The following is an 18,528-nucleotide window of genomic DNA, read 5'->3' on the forward strand; positions in this document are numbered from 1 at the left end:
ACCCGATGCTGCTTGACCTGCTGAGTTCCTCCAGCGTGTTGTGCGTGTTGCTGAGTCAGAATCAAAACTGGAGGATTCAGTATCAGCATCCCTAAAGAAAGCAAAACGTTAAGAGACCCAAGAATGAGGCACTACTGAAACAGATTGAACAGCTAGCACTGTAATAGAAAATCAGAACCACATAAATAACCAGCTCTGGTTTGAAACAAGTGCCAAATACCGAAGCTTGAAGCTGGGCAGTATCCAGGACCAAGCCACTCAATTGATTTGCAACCATCATCTTGAATACCAGTTTTTCCTCCCAACTCATCATCTACACTTGGGGAAATCACTTGAAAGAGATATCTGCAAGTCCAGGCAGAATCAGCACTAACAGGCGTGAAACCACATCCCATAACGTAGAAAACAATTCAGAGGAAGCCAAGACCAAATTTTACAGCAACGTGCTTAAGAAACATATTTAATACAGCAGTTCATTCAGTTTTGATGTTTGAGTTCAAATTTCCGAGTTAAAAATAAATTTATCAATGTATATATATGTTACCATATACAACCCTGAGATTCGTTTTCAGTATATCCAATAACCACAATAGAATTAATGAAAGACTGTACCCAAAAGAGCGGGCAACGAGTGTGCAAAAGACAACAAAATTCAAATACAAAAATAAAAATAATAATAATAAATAAATAAGCAATAAATATCAAGAACATGAGATGAAGTGTCTTTGAAGGTGAGTCCATAGATTGTGGGAACAGTTGAGTGATGGAGTGAGTGAAGTTATCCTGTCTGTTTCAAGAGCCAGATGGTTGAGGGGTAATAACTATTCCTGAATCTGGTGGTGTGAGTCCTGAGGCTCCTCCACCACCTTCATGATGGCAGCAGCAAGAAAAGAGCATGACCTGGGTGGTGGGGGTCCCTGATGATGGATGCTGCTTTCCTGTAGAAATGTTCAGTTCTGGGGAGGACTTTAGCTGTGACGGACAGGACGATATCCACTACTTTTGTAGGATTTTCTGTTCAAGGGCTTCGGTGTTTCCATACCAGGCTGAGATACAACCAGTCAATATTCTTTCCACTGCACATCTACAAAATTTTGTTGAAGTTTTTGATGTCATGCCAATTTTTGTAATCTTCTAAAGTAGAAGTGCCTCCATGCTTTCTTCATAATTGCACTTACAGGTCCTCTGAAATGGCAACCTCAAGGAAATTAAAGTTGCTGACCCTCTCCATTTCTGATGCTCCAATGAGAGCTGGCTCATGAACCTCTGGTTTCCTCCTCCTGGTCAAAAATCAGCTCCTTGGTCTTGCTGACACTGAATAAGAGGTTGTTGTGACACCATTCAGATAGATTTTCAATCTCCCACCTATATGCTGGTTCAGTTGCACAAAATCAAAAAGGCTGCTAACTGCAATCTCAGAACTTTTAAATGAAAAATTAGACCAGAAATAGGACGATCAAACTCCACTAGGAAACACTAGAGAACAGATTTAGGAGATGCATAATTTAAGAATTAGATTACAAAAGTCAGTCAAAAGTGAAAAATTTATAGGCTTAAATATGGACTTAAAAGAAATATAGACTAAAACCGATTAATAGCCAACGTAGGAGGAATACAAGACCATAAGATAAAGGAGCAGTAGGCTATTTGGCCTATCAAGTCTGCTCTGCCATTCAATCATGGGCTGATCAAATTCTTCCAGTCATCCCCACGCCCTTGCCTTCACCCCATACCCTTTGATGCCCTGACTAATCAAGAACCTATCTATCGCTGCCTTAAATACACCCAGTGACTTGATCTCCACAGCCTCTCGTAGCAACAAATTCCATAAGACCATAAGACAAAGGAGCAGAAGTAGGCCATTCGGCCCATCGAGTCTGCTCCGCCATTTTATCATGAGCTGATCCATTTTCTCCTATTTAGTCCCACTCCCCTGCCTTCTCACCATAACCTTTGATGCCCTGGCTACTCAGATACCTATCAATCTCTACCTTAAATACACCCAATGACTTGGCCTCCACTGCTGCCCGTAGCAACAAATTGCATAGATTCACCACCCTCTGACAAAAAATTTTTTTTCGCATTTCTGTTCTGAAAGGGCGCCCTTCAATCCTTAAGTCATGCCCTCTCGTACTAGACTCCCCCATCATGGGAAACAACTTTGCCACATCCACTCTGTCCATGCCTTTTAACATTCGAAATGTTTCTATGAGGTCTCCCCTCATTCTTCTAAACTCCAAGGAATACAGTCCAAGAGCGGACAAACGTTCCTCATTTGTTAACCCTCTCATTCCCGGAATCATTCTAGTGAATCTTCTCTGTACCCTCTCCAACGTCAGCACATCCTTTCTTAAACAAAGGAGACCAAAACTGCCCACAGTACTCCAAGTGAGGTCTCACCAGTGCCTTATAGAGCCTCAACATCACATCCCTGCTCCTATACTCTATTCCTCTAGAAATGAATGCCAACATTGCATTCGCCTCCTTCACTACTGACTCAACCTGGAGGTTAACTTTAAGGGTATCCTGTACGAGGACTCCCAAGTCCCGTTGCATCTCAGAACTTTGAATTCTTTCCCCATTTAAATAATAGTCTTCCCGTTTATTTTTTTCTGCCAAAGTGCATAACCATACACTTTCCAACATTGTACTTCATTTGCCACTTCTCTGCCCATTCTTCCAATCTATCCAAGTCCCTCTGCAGACTCTCCGTTTCCTCAGCACTACCGGCCCCTCCACCTATCTTCGTATCGTCAGCAAACTTAGCCACAAAGCCATCTATTCCATAATCTAAATCGTTGATGTACAATGTCAAAAGAAGCGGCCCCAACACTGATCCCTGCGGAACACCATTGGTAACCGGTAGCCAACCAGAATAGGATCCCTTTATTCCCACTCTCTGTTTCCTGCCAATCAGCCAACGCTCAATCCACGTATGTAACTTTCCCGTAATTCCATGGGCTCTTATCTTGTTAAGTAGCCTCATGTGTGGCACCTTGTCAAAGGCCTCTGAAAATCCAAATATACAACATCCACTGCGTCTCCCTTGTCTAGCCTACTGGTAATTTCCTCAAAAAATTGTAATAGGTTTGTCAGGCAGGATTTTCCTTTAAGGAATCCATGCTGAGTTCTGCCTATCTTGTCATATTCCACAGATTTGCCACCCTCTGACTAAAGTAATTTCTCCACATCTCTGTTCTAAATGCACGTCCTTCAATCCTGAAGTCGTGCCCTCTTGTCCTAGGCTCCCCTACCATGGGATATAATTTTACCATATCTAATTTGTTCAGGCCTTTTAACATTTGGAATCTTTCTGAGATCCCCCCTCATTTTCCTGAACGCCAGGGAATACAGCCCAAGAGCTGCCAGACATTCCTCATATGGTAACCCTTTCATTCTTGGAATCATTCTCATGAATCTTCTCTGAACTCTCTCCAATGTTAGTATATCCCTTCTAAAATAAGGAGCCCAAAACTGCACATAAAACTCCAATGGTGGTTTCATGAATGCCTTATAGAGCCACAACATCACATCCCTTATTAATGTGGATAAATGCGAGGTTATCCACTTTGGTGGCAAGAACAGGAAAACAGATTATTATCTGAATGGTGGCCGATTAGGAAAAGAGGAGGCGCAACGAGACCTGGGAGTCATTGTACACCAGTCATTGAAAGTGGGCATGCAGGTACAGCAGGCGGTGAAAAAGGCGAATGGTATGCTGGCACTCATAGCAAGAGGATTCGAGTACAGGAGCAGGGAGGTTCTACTGCAGTTGTACAAGGCCTTGGTGAGACCACACCTGGCGTATTGTGTGCAGTTTTGGTCCCCTAATCTGAGGAAAGACATTCTTGCCATAGAGGGAGTACAAAGAAGGTTCACCAGATTGATTCCTGGGATGGCAGTACTTTCATATGTTGAAAGATTGGATCGACTAGGCTTATACTCTCTGGAATTTAGAAGATTGAGGGGGGATCTTATTGAAATGTATAAAATTCTAAAGGGATTGGACAGGCTAGATGCAGGAAGATTGTTCCTGACATTGGGGAAGTCCAGAACGAGGGGTCACAGTTTAAGGATAAAGGGGAAGCCTTTTAGGACCGAGGTGAGGAAAAACTTCTTCACAAAGAGAGTGGTGAATCTGTGGAATTCTCTGCTACAGGAAGGGCCGAATGGCCTACTCCTGCACCTATTTTCTATGTTTCTATGTTTCTATCCCTGCTCTTATATTCTATACCTCTAGAAATGAATTCCAACATTGCATTCACCTTCATCACCACCAACTCAACCTGGGGGTTAATTAACCTTTAGGGTATCCTGCACAAGGACTCCCAAGGCCCTTTGCATCTTGAATTCTCTCATCTAAATAGTCTGCCTGTTTATTTCTTTCAAAGTGCATGACCGTATACTTTTCAACATTGTATTTCACAATAACAAAGTCTTCTTTACCCAATGAGTGATGAGAACATGGAATTGGCTGCTATAGGGTACGGATGAGGTGAAGAGTGGAGATAAATTTCCGAGAAGATTGATTACATGCGAGGGAGAAGGGAATAGAGAGTTACAGCAATAAGGTTTAGACAACACAAGAAAAAGCTTAAGCGCAGCATAAATGCCACATGGACTCACTAGGTTAAATGGCCTACTCCAGTGCACTTTGTAATTGTTTTATACTTGACAGAAATTTCAATTGGTATCATAAAAGTTCAAGAATAACAACTGATGTTTCTAAAGATCCCAATCATAAAAACTACCTTCAGTAAAAATGCCAGGAAGACCATTTATAGTGCATAACTGGAAAGTTCGTTCTTCACATCAGTTTATTGAATAGATTTATTACAGTGACTTTGAGCCTGCATGACATTCAGTTCATGTAGTACCTCTATATTCAATAATGTACCGATAAGAACAACAGACCACAAAGAAGACTGGAAGTGAGACGTATTTGCACAGTTTTGACCTTTCCTATTATTGTGTGTGCATAGAAGTGCATATATTGCTCCTATCAACGTCCAGTCAAAGTCTTGTGGAAATAAGACCACAGGAGCAGAATTAGGCACTTCAGCCCATCAAGCCTGCTCCACCGTTCCACGGCTCATTCATTTTCTCTCTCAAACCCCGTTTTCTGCCTTCTCCCCATAACCATTGATGCCCTGACTAATCAAGATCATATCGGCTTCCACTTTAAATACACTTAATGACTTGGCCTCCGCAGCCATTTATCACAAAGAATTTCACAGATTCATCCCCCTCTGCCTCAAGAAATTCCTCATCTTCATTCTGAAGGGACATCCTTGTATTCTGAGGCTGTGACCCCCTCCCCCCCCGGTCCTAGTCTCCCCTAATGTAGGAAACATCTTCTCCATGTCTTCGCTGTCTAGGCCTTTCAATATTCGATAAGTTTCAATGAGACTCCCCCCCCCCTCATTCTTGTAAACTCCAGCAAGGATGAAAGCCTGAACTTCCTAAATCATAAGACAAGTAAAATTCTTGACTTGTACAAGTAAGACAAGTAAGACATAGGTAAAATTCAAGTCCATGAAAGAGCAGCACAGGTATGACTTTTTCCAAGGCATAGAAAACAATGATTGGGAAGCATGTTTTCAGAGCAAATGATAACCAACTAAAATCATTATGCAAGAACCTAAGAAGTGGAAGTACAAGTATTTTCTCAGATTTTGTTTTAATTCAGTGACACATTGTTGCTGTGCACCAATTCCCTATATATTTAAAAATGTATGACCTCCATAACCCTGCTTGGATGAAGAGATTTCGTCCTACTTCTGTCCCGAGTGGCTGACCATTAATTTTGAATGCATGACCTCCAGATTTTAGACATTCCAGCCTTGGAAAACATCTCTGCATTTCTCCTTTCAAGTCTCACAGGAGTTCTGACTGCTTCAATGTGACTATCTCTCATTCTTTTCAACACTAAGAGTACAAGCTCAGTCTGATTAATCTCTTCAATAAAGGGAGTCACCCAATTCCCAGAATTAATCAGGTCGATTTTGATGTACTTTCTTTGTCATAAGTATATTCTTCCTATTCGAGGGAGAGCAGACCAGATTATAATGTTGCTTTATAACAACAGAACCATTAAACATTTGTGATATAGTATTAACCAAGGAATCAGGTGGTATTATACAAGATGAACTCAAAAAGGATGTAACCATGGTTTTGAAATAAGAACAGTAAACAACTTATCATACTCAGTGCAAACAAATTATTTCATCATTTTCCTTTAACCATGAATCAAAGTAAAAATCTAAAAAGAGTTAACAAACCTCATGAATGAGATAGACTTTAGATCCAACGTAAATTCCCATACGCACCACAGCACGGACAGCAGCATTCATACCTACGGCAAAAATAAAATCAGATATCAGCACCATCGTGGGCAATTTATATTCTAACACAAATAAAGCGCCTAATGGTTTGTTATTTTCTTGCCACAGAGGACATTCAGCCCATCAGATCTATGCTGGGTCTCGGAGTTAGCCAGTTAATCCCTTTCACCTATTTATTTCTATGATAAATATTCTCTCTCACATCATTTCATCCAGAACGAGGGGTCACAGTTTGAGGATAGAGGGGAAGCCTTTTAGGACCGAGATTAGGAAAAACTTCTTCACACAGACAGTGGTGAATCTGTGGAATTCTCTGCCACAGGAAACTGTTGAGGCCAGTTCATTGGCTATATTAGAAGGAGTTAGATATGGCCCTTGTGGCTACAGGGGTCAGGGGGTATGGAGGGAAGGCTGGGGCGGGGTTCTGAGTTGGATGATCAGCCATGATCATAATAAATGGCGGTGCAGGCTCGAAGGGCCGAATGGCCTACTCCTGCACGTGTTTTCTATGTTTTCTATTAACCTTTGTCAAGTGTAAACAGGTATTGCAGCAGGAATCACTGCCATTGTGGAATGTTTCTTCTACTGTGCACAATTACCCGGAGCATTATGTACAGTTCTGGTCTCCTTATTTAAGGAAAGATACATTGGTTCTGAATGCAGTGTAGTGGTGGTTCCCTATGTTAACTCCAGAAATGAGTGGGTTAGTTGATGAAGGAAGATTTAGACACCTGGAATTATATTCAACAGAATTCAGAGGAATGAAGGCATCCTAATGGAAACACAAAATTATGGAAGGGAAGGATAAGATAGAGGCAGGAAAATTGCTTCCACTGGTAAGTGAGACTAGGACTAGGAGTCACTATTAACCAAGGGTCCGTGGACCGCAGGTTGGGAATCCGTTTTAAACCATCTGTGCGAGTTACTTTGTCCTAGCAAAGGCATCTGAAAAACGTCACATGCAGATAACTTCAGCTAGTTGCAAAACAGTATAAATGTTGGAAAGCATTGGTGATCATCAGGAATGACAAGGACAATGACAGAGAGAAAATCTTTTGTAATTCAGAAATCTTTTACAAATCAGAAGTTCTCAGAGGGCGTTAAATTTCTTAAGAGTTATGGTCTTCCTTGGGGGCCTCGCTATTGCTTGCTTGGTGGGTGGAAGGTGATGATTCTTTTTTGCTGAAGTGGGGAGGATCTATGCTTTGCTGCTGCTTGTGTGTGAGTGTGGGGGGGGAGTAGGGGCTTTGAGGTTCTATCACTCATTGTTTGGGGTACCTTCTGCTTTCGTGGTTGTCTGTGAAGAACAAGAATTTCAGGTTGTATACTGTCTACATTTTCTTTTATTAAATGGAACTACTGAACTATTGTATTTGTCTAAAATGGACATTATCATTAAAAGGAAAAAATACTCGGTTAGTTGGAAGTATCTCTTCTTTGGTAATGTAGGGGTCCCATCACCTAAGCAGTGGGTATTGGCAACTAAACTTTGCCTCAGAGACTAGACAGGGAAGTAAACTAGTACTTGAAGAGAAGGTGGATGCAGATAACCTCCCTAGAGTGAGGATACCCATAGACTGGATAGAGCTTCACATATTCTTTTGTGTTTGGGGTAATGAACATAACATGGCATGGCTGAGTAATCCAGCCTCTATGCTGGTAAAATAAAAAAATACTAAACAAGTTCTGCACATTACTTAGACATAAGATACTCAGGGGTATTTGTTTAGCCAATTTAATGTTCCAAGCAAGCTCACACACCTATATCATACCTAAAGTCAAACTTTAAAAGCTATGTCCAGTGAAATTAATCACAAACATGAAAATGTTAATAGTTGTATCTTTTTTAATGATATAATCTGAACACATTTTTATAAAAATAATCAAATTATGTACTGATTAGTGCCTGGCATGCACAGTGAATTGCCATTTATATACAGAATTGGCTTGCTCAATAGGAAACAGAAGGTTGTGGTTGATGAATCTTACTCGGGTGGAGATTTATGACTAGTGTAGTTCCACGGGGATCTGTGCTAGGGTCTCTGCCATTAGTGGTATATGGAAAAAAAGGATGAGTGGGTTAGTAAGTTTGCAGATGACATCAACACTGGTGGCATTTTGGATAGAGAAGAAGATTGCAAAGGGATATAGCAAGATGTAAGTCAGTTGCAGATATGCGTGGAGAAATGTTGAAGGTGTTTAAATGGCGAGTGCGAGACGTTACACTCTGGGAGATCAAATCCAGTATCTGCAGTGGCTGAACATATCCTATTTACTAATTTCAAATGAACCTGGAGTAAAGAACAGTGCAACACAGGACAGGCTATTCAGACTATGATCTCTTGCCAATCTTGATGTCAAACTATACTATATATCCTCCTCCTGTGTAAAATTGAATCACAATTGAATCTTGAGACTATGTTCCTACCTCTAGTCACAGCAGTGGAAACAACTATCTTACCTCTAGCTTATCTATCCCTTGCGTAACGTTATATGCTTTACCTATACGATACGCTCTCATTCTTCTGAACTCCACTGAGTGTAGTCCCAGTGACTCATTCTCCCTTAGGCCAACCCCCTCATCTCTGGAATTAACCGGGTGAACCTCTGCTAAAGCAGTGGGGTTAACAGGGGAAATGTGATTGCTCTGTGTGCCAGTATGATCTGATGGGTCAAGTGGCCTCTTCCTTCTGTCAAAAGGAAATACGTGCACACTCTGAAATCAAATGTATCCACACATTCCAGTGAAGTCAACGCTTTACCTCCAACACTGAATTGAAAAGTGTGAAGTCATGTCCGGAACAGTAGGTTATTGGCACCGAAACAGCAATCAAGTAGTCTGTTACAATTACCTTGAATATATTTCTGGCCACCTTCCCACCACAACTAGTACTGTAGAGTGTCATAGAATCAAACTAGAATTCTATAGAACCAGTCACCCAAGGTGATTGCAACACTCAGCACGTCTGAATCATACACACTGCACTGAGTAACAGGCTCTTTAGCAAAAAGAAAAAGTTATTTTAGCTGTTGGCATCACTGGCAAAGACCATTTATTATCCGTGGTTGCCTGGAGAAAATAATAATGGACCTTCTTAAACCATCTATGGCAGGATTTTAAACATTGGGTGGCTAGGTGACATCAGTATAAAAAAATGTGAATTACACGCACAGCAGACGGAGTAAAGATAACAGATTTCATCATCAAAAGGTGTAACAATAATTCATTGGTCATATTATTCAGAGTACCTTTTTATATTTAATTTTTAATAAACAAATGCAAATTCTTCAACTTTATACTCAGCATATAAGCTATCTAATATTACAACCACTAAACCATTCATACACAGCAAACAATATCCTTCCAGATCTGAGTTATTCAATGGAGACCTTGTTTGCAAACCACACTTACAAATTCATCCCTCCTCCAAGGGAAACTAGCATTATTTATATGCGGTTTGGCTGAAAGAGATCTTACTTACTAGTTTTAAACTAACCTGGAGTAAAGAACAGTACAGCTCTGGACAGGCCATGATCTTGTGCCAATCTGGATGTCAAATTATACTAAATATCCTCCTGCTGTGTATAATCCATGGCCCTCCATTCCCTCATATTGATCTGTCTATTTAAGAGCCTCTTAATGTCCACTAATCTGCCTGCTTCCACAACCATTGGGGCAACCCGTTCTAGGCACCTATCACTATGTGTAAAAAAAACTGACCCCTCATATCACCTTTTAACTTTCCCGATAACCTTATAAGCATGTCCTCTGGTGTTTGACATCCGATCACCCCTCCATCTCTGACACTCTAAAGAACAACCCAAGTTTGCCCAACCTTTCCTTATATCTAATACCCTCCGGTGAGCTTCAGCACCCGTTCCATAGTCTCCACATCCTTCCTCTCATGGGAGGCCTTACAGTTATAAAACTAATGCAGTCCAGAGACAGACCTGTCACCCAAGTAACACTAATCCTATACTAATCCAATTTCATTCACCCCATATTCCTTTCAGATTCCAACAATTACCTATATATTAGGGGCCATTTACCTTGTCCAATTAACTTACCAACCTGTTAAATATTTATAAATGGGAGGAAAACATTGTTTCCAACAGAAACTCATGCAATCCCAAGTAAGTGAAACTCCACAAAGGTGGCACAGGAGGTCAGGACTGAAACTAGTCACTGCCCCAAATGTGCCAGAACGTATGACTACTAAAGTAGAAAAACAATCCATTAAATTACCGACATTTCAAAAAAGATAACCAGTTTGAAGGGAAAAGTCTCCGCTTCGATAGGTCATTCTGCCAATTATGTGCTCAAAATTAAGTATGAGATTATGGAATTCCACATTCCCAAGGCAACTGAAAAGAGTGTGTTGGAATTTCTCTTAAAGTCCATCTCATCTTTCAACTTTTCTCCTTTGATCTTTAACTTAAGCATCTTTCTTTTATTTCAGGATTGCAGAGAGGACTACATAATCCTTTTCAGTGAAGGCACCGCGTAAGATCGGCCTAGAAAAATTCTACAGTCTCTCTGTGAAAGCATAAAGTCAACAGCGCATTCCATCTAAAACAAACCATGCAGGGTTGTAACTCGATTCAGCCTTTGGCAAGACAAAATCCAAAAGATGAATAGTGATTGCAGTAATTTTTAATTGGATCATCTCATATTTCATTGGCGCAGAACAAACAAGGGTGCACCCTGCACGTCAGAACCCAAATATTTTACTTAACCCTTTATTCCAACTGGGGGAATCAAAATAATAGGACTATTTATTTTTCATTTGGCTTAAATAGAAGCAAACCAAATCAGAATCAGGTTTGATATCACCAGCATACTGTATGTCATGAAATTTGTTATTTTTGTGGCAGTAGTACAATGCAATACATAATAATAAAGAAAAAATACTATGAATCACAGTGAATATATTCATTTATTTGTGCAAAAATGTGAGAGCCTTCAGGCTTCTGTACCTCTTTCCTGATGATAACAATGAGAAGAGGACATGTCCTGGATTGGGTTGGGGGGGGGGGGGAGATCCTTAATGATGGACGCCGACTTTTTGGGGCACCACTCCTTAAAGATGTCCTGGATACTATAGAGGCTAGTGCCCATGATGGACCAGAATAATTTTACAACTCTCTGCAGCTTACTTCAATCCTGTATAGTAGCACCCCACCCCCCACCAAACCAGATGGTTATGCAGCCAGAGTGCTCTCCACAATACATGTGTAGAAATTTGCAAGTATTTTAGGTGACATACCAAATCCCCTAAGATGGCCACTGCATTGCCTTCTTGATAGCTGCACAGATATGTCAAGTCCAGTTTAGGTACTCAGAGATATTGACACCCAGCAACTTAAAATTGCTCAGTCTCTCCACTTCTGATCAAGGACTGGCCTGTGTTCTCTCATCTTACCCCTTCAGAAGTCCTCAATTCATGACTCTTATCACAATGAATCAGGAGAGCTGCAACATTCATTTGATGGCTGTATTCTCTGATCACTCCCTCTCACCTTCCCCTCTCTGAGGCAGAACACTCTCTATCAGTAAGGGGCTCACCTTTGACCCCAGTGGCGGCGCCAGAGGTTTATTCTTGCTAGTGCTACGAAGGGGCAAAATGATTCAGTGATGGTGCTGAGGGATGCACTGTATGGTAAAATGTATTCGCAAGGCCAGACGCGTGGCGTTAAAAAGTCAGTTTCAAGCATTATGTGCCTACTATAAATGCCTCTGTTGATTCACAAGCAACAGCAATTGATAGATCTAATATGGAAGTGAACTGTTACCGTGTCAACGGCATCGGAGACAACCTGGGCTACACGGAGCATAAACAAAAAAAAAACAAACAGAGCATCCGAGCAACAGCGGACGACGTGAATCACGCACCAATCCCGCAATCAGTGTCAAATGCGTGCTTTTCAACTGAAAAACACGACACAACCCACTGCTATTCTCACTACATAGACAACAATGCCAAAAGATACACCGTTATTAAAGTCAAATAAAGCAAACAACAGATGCAAGGCTTTACCAGGAGTTGGACAAATCATACTCTGACCATGCAATACCTCAATTAATTGAATTTAAAACAAAAATCAACAGAATCACCGCTTGGAAGTCTAAGCAAAACCAGCAGGCTTAATAGCAGTAAACGTAATATTTTAGGATTTGCAGGAAACATAAGGACTATGGGGTATCCACCACAAAATAATAATAACAATAATCAGCATTAGTCTTGGCCCAAATTTTTAAAAATTCAACTGCACTCACCATTAATATTTTCAGAGAGCACAATCCGTCTGTTGTTGTGATTGGTGGCGAAAGAATCAATGATTTTCTGGATGTCAAGTGCCTTGGTCCTCTGGCTGTTTATGGCCAACAGAGCCAAGTTGCTGTTCCGAGCATCGCTGCTGCTATTCCTTAAGTAGTTTTTGACGCGTCTGAGGCAAGAGAAACTCCATTCGCATGAGGACCTATAGTGAACTATACATGCGTTCTTATCAATAACACACCGGGCGAGTGTCTATTCAATGCTTGTATGAAGCGACTCTGCGCCCAACCCTTCCGCTGGAGTGAAGTGCAAGAATTCTTCAAGCACTGTTTCATTATTCAAATACCGCACCACCACTGATATTTGCTCCTTTTTACTCAAGTCTTTACTTTCATCCACCAGGATGGCAAAATATCCAGCCTCCTTGATTTCTGCACTTATTTGATGCCTGACCATATCTGCCATAATACCCATAATTTCATTTTGGATATCGTGATGGGTGTTTTTTGCATTTCCAGGATTGTCCTCTAATTTTTTTAGCTACAGTCTTATCAGACTTCCCAATTACACTAAGCAACTCAACAAAGTTTCCCCTATCGCCAGATCCATCATTCTCCCGGTGTCCTCGCTGGACAATGCCTTGGCGCGTAGTATAGCGTAGAGACTCAACCACTGCTCTCATATACTCACGATTTCCTTGGACAATCTTTGCATGTCCTTTATCAAGCATATTTCCCAATCTTGAACCGTCACGTTTTCTCAATCTGAACTTGGCCCATGCTTCCATAGCAAACTTATGAGTTGCACTTACACAGTGGGTCTTGAAAGCTGTTGTAGCTTTCTGCCAGTTGCTGTAACCGGTGACAGTGAAGGTAGACTCAGAATGGAACCCATGTCCTCCACACAGGAAATGCCTGCATGCGAAGCAGAATGTAGCATCCTTTGTGATTGAATATTCCAGCCAGCAGTACAGGTCAAGCCAGCCACTAATAAAACTCCTGCGAGCAGCGAAGGGTACTTTTTCAATGCTGGCCGACGGGGTCCTTCCTCAGTCTGCTGGCTAACATCGCTAACAGTATTCCCACTCGCACTAAGAGCAGCTTCATCCATGTTCTCTTCCGAATCCCACTCCAGTTCTTGTACTTCTACTTCGCCCTCACACTCCTTTGATGAACTGATGTCGTCCTCATCCCCACTTACCTCTTTCTGCCTGTCACTTACAATTAAGACATGCTCAGGCTGAGACACCACTGATTCCTCTGGATGAGGTCGTTTTCTGACTAAAAACCGATCCATTTTTCACGCCGGCCAAAATAATGCACGTGCGAGGTCGACGCTCGCTTGTAAAAGCACAATTTGTGCGTGTGGCATCCATTAGTCTCGCGAGACCACGGATCTGCTCCTGGATGTATACTATCAATCTCTCGCGTGAGTGAGCGTGAGTGACATCACCACCTTAGGTGATCTTAGATCAGCTTAACTGATTTGAGGACAGCAATGGCAAGACATTGACAACGAACAAATAAGCAGAAGTGCAGAGTGGATCTGACAGAGTTTATAACTTTATTGCTGCGTGGGTGCTGTGGTAATTGGGGGCGCTGTTTCACTAGATCAGCTGGAGAAACAAACTGTATTCAAAACTATACAGAGAAAGCAAAGCAACTACAGTTAATTTCTTGGTGGTGCTATGGTGGGGCTATTGCGATTTCTGCTGGGGCAAAAGCCCCAGCTAGCACCACCTTAGCGCCGCCTCTGTTTGTCCCCTTGTGCTACACTTCAGCAGGTTCCATGCTCATCTCCATGCCTACTTCTTTGACAAGGACTATTGAGCCCACATTGATAATCCCTTCTCCCATCATCAACTTTCCTCCTCATCCAGAGACAGCCCACTCTGGTCTTCTGCCTGCTGTGGATCTTTGCATTGCTAACTGCCAATGAGACATTAACCGCCTCGACTTCACCACTCCTCTTTCCAATTCCAATCTCACTCCTTCCAAATGTTCTGCTCTCCATTCTCTCTGCACTAATCCTAACAGCACCATCAAACCTGCAGACAGTAGTCTGGCGGACTGACCTGTACCTTGCTGAGCTCAGACAGCAACTCTCAGACATCTACTCTTAATTACCCCTTGAACAGGACCCCACTAAGGAGCATCAGGCCATTGTCTCCCACACCATCACTAACCTTATTAACTCTGGGGACCTCCCATCCACTACCACCAACCTCATAGTTCCCTTACCCCGCACCTCCCGTTTTTACCTCCTACCTACCCAAGATCCATAAACCTACTTGTCCAGGTAGACCCATTGTTTCTGCTTGTTCCTGCCCCACTGAACTTATATCTACATACCTTGACTGCCTTACCCTTCCCTAGTCTTCCTACCTACATATGTGCCACTTCACACGATCTTTTCAATGACTTCCAATTGTCTACAGATGGCCAATCCCTAAACACCTCCAACTGCCATCAGGAAGGTCTCAAAGCTCTCCACTTCTTTCTGGACACCAGACCCAAACAGTACCCCTCCAGCACCACTCTCCGACATCTGGCAGAACTGGTCCTCAGGCTCAAAAATTTCTCCTTTGGCTCTTCCCACTTTTCAAAAGAAAGGTATAGCTATGTGCACTCGTGTGGGTCCCAGCTATGCCTGCCTTTTTGTCAGCTACGTGGAACAGTCTGTGTTCCAAGCCTACACGGGTATCTTTCCCCAACTTTTCCTACGCTACATCCACGACTGCATTGGTGCTGCTTCCTACATCCTTGCCGGGCTCGTCCACTTCATCAACTTTACCTCGAACTTCCACCCTACCCTCAAATTTACCTCTCCATTTCTGACACCTCCCTCCCCTTCTTCGATCTCTCTGCCGATCGACTTCCCAGCTCTTTACTTCAACCCTTTCGCTCCCTGGTTTCACCTATCACATACTACCTTCCGTCCCTCACCCCCACCATCTTCATACTCTGACTTCTCATCTGTTTCTCCCAGTCCTGATGAAGGGTCTTAGACCTTAAGACATAGGAGCAGAATTAAGCCATTTGGCCCATGGAGTCTGCTCCACATTTCAATCATGACTGATCCTTTATCCTCCCCCTCCTCAGCCCTAATCTCTGGCCTTCTCCCCATAACCTTTGGCGCTGTGTCCAATCAAGAACCTATCAAGCTCTTCCTTAAATGCACCCAATAACTTGGTCTCCACAGGTGCCTTTGGTAATAAATTCCACAATTCACCTCCCTTGGGCTAAAGTAACTTCTCCGCATCATTTCCACATCTACCATGTCTCGGCCTTTCAACATTCAGAAGGTTCAATTCGATCCCCTTCATCCTTCTAAATTTCAGTGAATACAGACCCAGAGCTATCAAACGTTCCTCGTACAATAACTCTCTCATTCCCAGAATCATTCTTGTAAACCTCCTCTGGACCCTCTCCAATTCCAGCACATCTTTTCTTAGAGGAACAACCCAAAACTTCACAGTACTTAAGGTGAGGCCTCACCACTGCATTATAAAGTATCAGCATCACAACCGTACTCTTGTATTTTCGACCTCTTGAAATGAATGCTAACATTGCACTTGCCTTCCTCACCACTAACTTAACCTACAAGTTAACTATTAGGGTGTTCTGCACAAGGACTTCCAAGTCCCCTTGCATCTTAGATTTTTGGATTTTCTCCCCTCTTAGAAAATAGTCTTCACATTTATTTCTACTACCAAAGTGCATGAACATGCATTTTCCAATAATGTATTTCATTTGCCACATTCTTGTCTATTCTCCTAATCTAAGCCCTTCTGCAGCCTGTTTCCTCAACACTACCTGCCCCTCCACCAATCTTCGTATTATCTGCAGACTTGGCAACACAGCCACCTATTCCATTACCTAAATCATTTATATACAGCATAAAAAGAAGTGGTCTCAACACTGACCCCTGATGAACACCACTAGTCAATGGCAGCCAACCAAAAAATGTTCCTTTTATTCAAACTCACTGCCTCCTCCCAATCAGCCAATGCCTTAACCATGCCAGTACCTTTCCTGTAATACCATGGGCTCGTAACTTGGTAAGTGGCCTCAGGAGTGGCACCTTGTCAAAGGCCTTCTGAAAGTCCAAATATACAACATCCACTGCATCCCCTTTATCTATCCTACTTAAAAATCTCCTCAAAGGATTCCAACAGGGTCATCAGGCAAGACTTTCCCTAAAGAAACCATACTGACTTTGTCCCATCTTTTGTCCTGTGTCACCAGGAACTCCATAATCTCATCCTTAACAATTGACTCCAACATCTTTCCAACCACTGAGGTCAGGCTAACTGGTCTAAATTTCCTTTCTACTGCTCCTTCCTTTCTTAAAGAGTGGAGTGACATCTGCAATGTTCAAGTTCTCTGGCACCACGCCAGAGTCAATAATTTTTGAAAGATCATTACTAATGCATCCACAATCTCCAGCACTACCTCTTTCAGAACCCTAGATTGTAGTTCATCAGCCCAGGTGACTTATTCATCCTCAAGTCTTTCAGCTTTTTGAGCACCATCCCCCTTGTAATAGTAACTGCACTCACTTCTCTTCCCTCACACCCTTCAACATCTGGCACACCATTAATGTCTTCCAAAGTGAAGGCTGATGCAAAATACTCATTTAGTTCATCTGCCATCTCCTTGTCCCCCATTATTATTTCTCCGGTCTCCTTTTTTTTCTGGTCGTATATCCAATCTCATCTCTTTTCTTTTAAACATACTTGAAAAAGCTTTTACTATCCACTTTGAGATCATTTGTTGGATTGCTTTAATATTTCATCTTTTCCTTCCTAATGATTCTTTTAGGGGTTCTCTGTAGGTTTTCAAAAGCTTCCCAACCACGTCTTCCCACTAATTTTTGCTTTGTTGTATGCCCTCTTTTTTTGCATTAGCTTTTGATTTCCCTTGTCATTTGTTATGCTGAGGATGTAATTAGGGATTTTCATTCTGCTCTTGTGACTCTATTTAACTTCGATGAGTGCTGGAAGATGAGAACCCATTACAGGACCGTGTCCAAAGGACAGCCTGTGCCCAAATAGTCATTCATCAAACAGACAATAAATATTCATGCACAACATAAACAAAATGCAGTCAAATGTCTCGAAAGTAAGGGTCATCAAATCCAATTGTAGAGTTGTTTCACAGGTCAGTTTGAGGCATGATAGACATTATAATACAGAGAAGAGCTTCTGTGTTGTGAATATATATGATGCATTTGATGACCTCTGTACAACCCAGTGCCTTTTACACTAAGTTCAGTCATTTTGCAAGATAGACACTGGGAGTAAAAAACCCATCTGCTTGGAGCAAGGTCAGTGAACAATAATGAGATTACAACCAGGCCTCGAAGTTCTTCAGCAACACACTAAAGGCTAGGGGAACTTAGCAGGTCACGCAGCATCTATGGAGAGAAGTAGAGAGTTGACGTTTCAAGTTGAGACCATCATCTGGTCTATAAATCGTTTGTTGCACTGGATTTCAACTCCTGTAGTCTCTTCTGCCACTGGAAATTCTACAGCTCTTAAAAGTTTGATAGAGCAAAGGCGCAGATAAGCGTTGTCCTATATCCCCCCAACCCATCAACATTATTCGTACAAAAATGAGACCAAGGCAAAAAAAAGGAAAAAACATTGACCTTGCAAGTGAAGTCATGCACAAGTGCTGGGGGGAGGATGAGGAATTGTGGGGACCAAGTGGCACAGCTAGTAGAGCCACTCCCTTGCAGTACCAAAGGACCAGGTTTAATCCTGAACTCCGATGCTGAGCGTGTTGTGTTCTGTATCTTCAAAACATTCAACTAATTCAAAAGCGATACACAGGAGTCCAAAATGAGGGTCTAACTTCAGGTTTACTTTAAGCAAGCATGCATGTGATCACGCACATGATCAC

General features: G+C 42.1%; 1 protein-coding gene across 3 annotated transcripts in view; it reads right to left on the bottom strand.

Moving 5' to 3' along the window:
* LOC134344491 (ATP-dependent 6-phosphofructokinase, platelet type-like) overlaps window positions 1–18,528 on the bottom strand; it is a 136,284-nt gene that overhangs the window by 92,429 nt on the left and 25,327 nt on the right. For all 3 annotated transcript variants that reach the window (XM_063044381.1, XM_063044382.1, XM_063044380.1), the window contains exon 2: window positions 6,282–6,355. In XM_063044381.1, coding sequence (XP_062900451.1) covers window positions 6,282–6,355 — 74 coding nt within the window. The remainder of the gene's footprint in view (window positions 1–6,281; window positions 6,356–18,528) is intronic.

The sequence above is a fragment of the Mobula hypostoma genome, chromosome 3 (genome assembly GCF_963921235.1).
Source record: "Mobula hypostoma chromosome 3, sMobHyp1.1, whole genome shotgun sequence".
In the NCBI taxonomy this organism is placed as follows: domain Eukaryota; kingdom Metazoa; phylum Chordata; class Chondrichthyes; order Myliobatiformes; family Myliobatidae; genus Mobula; species Mobula hypostoma.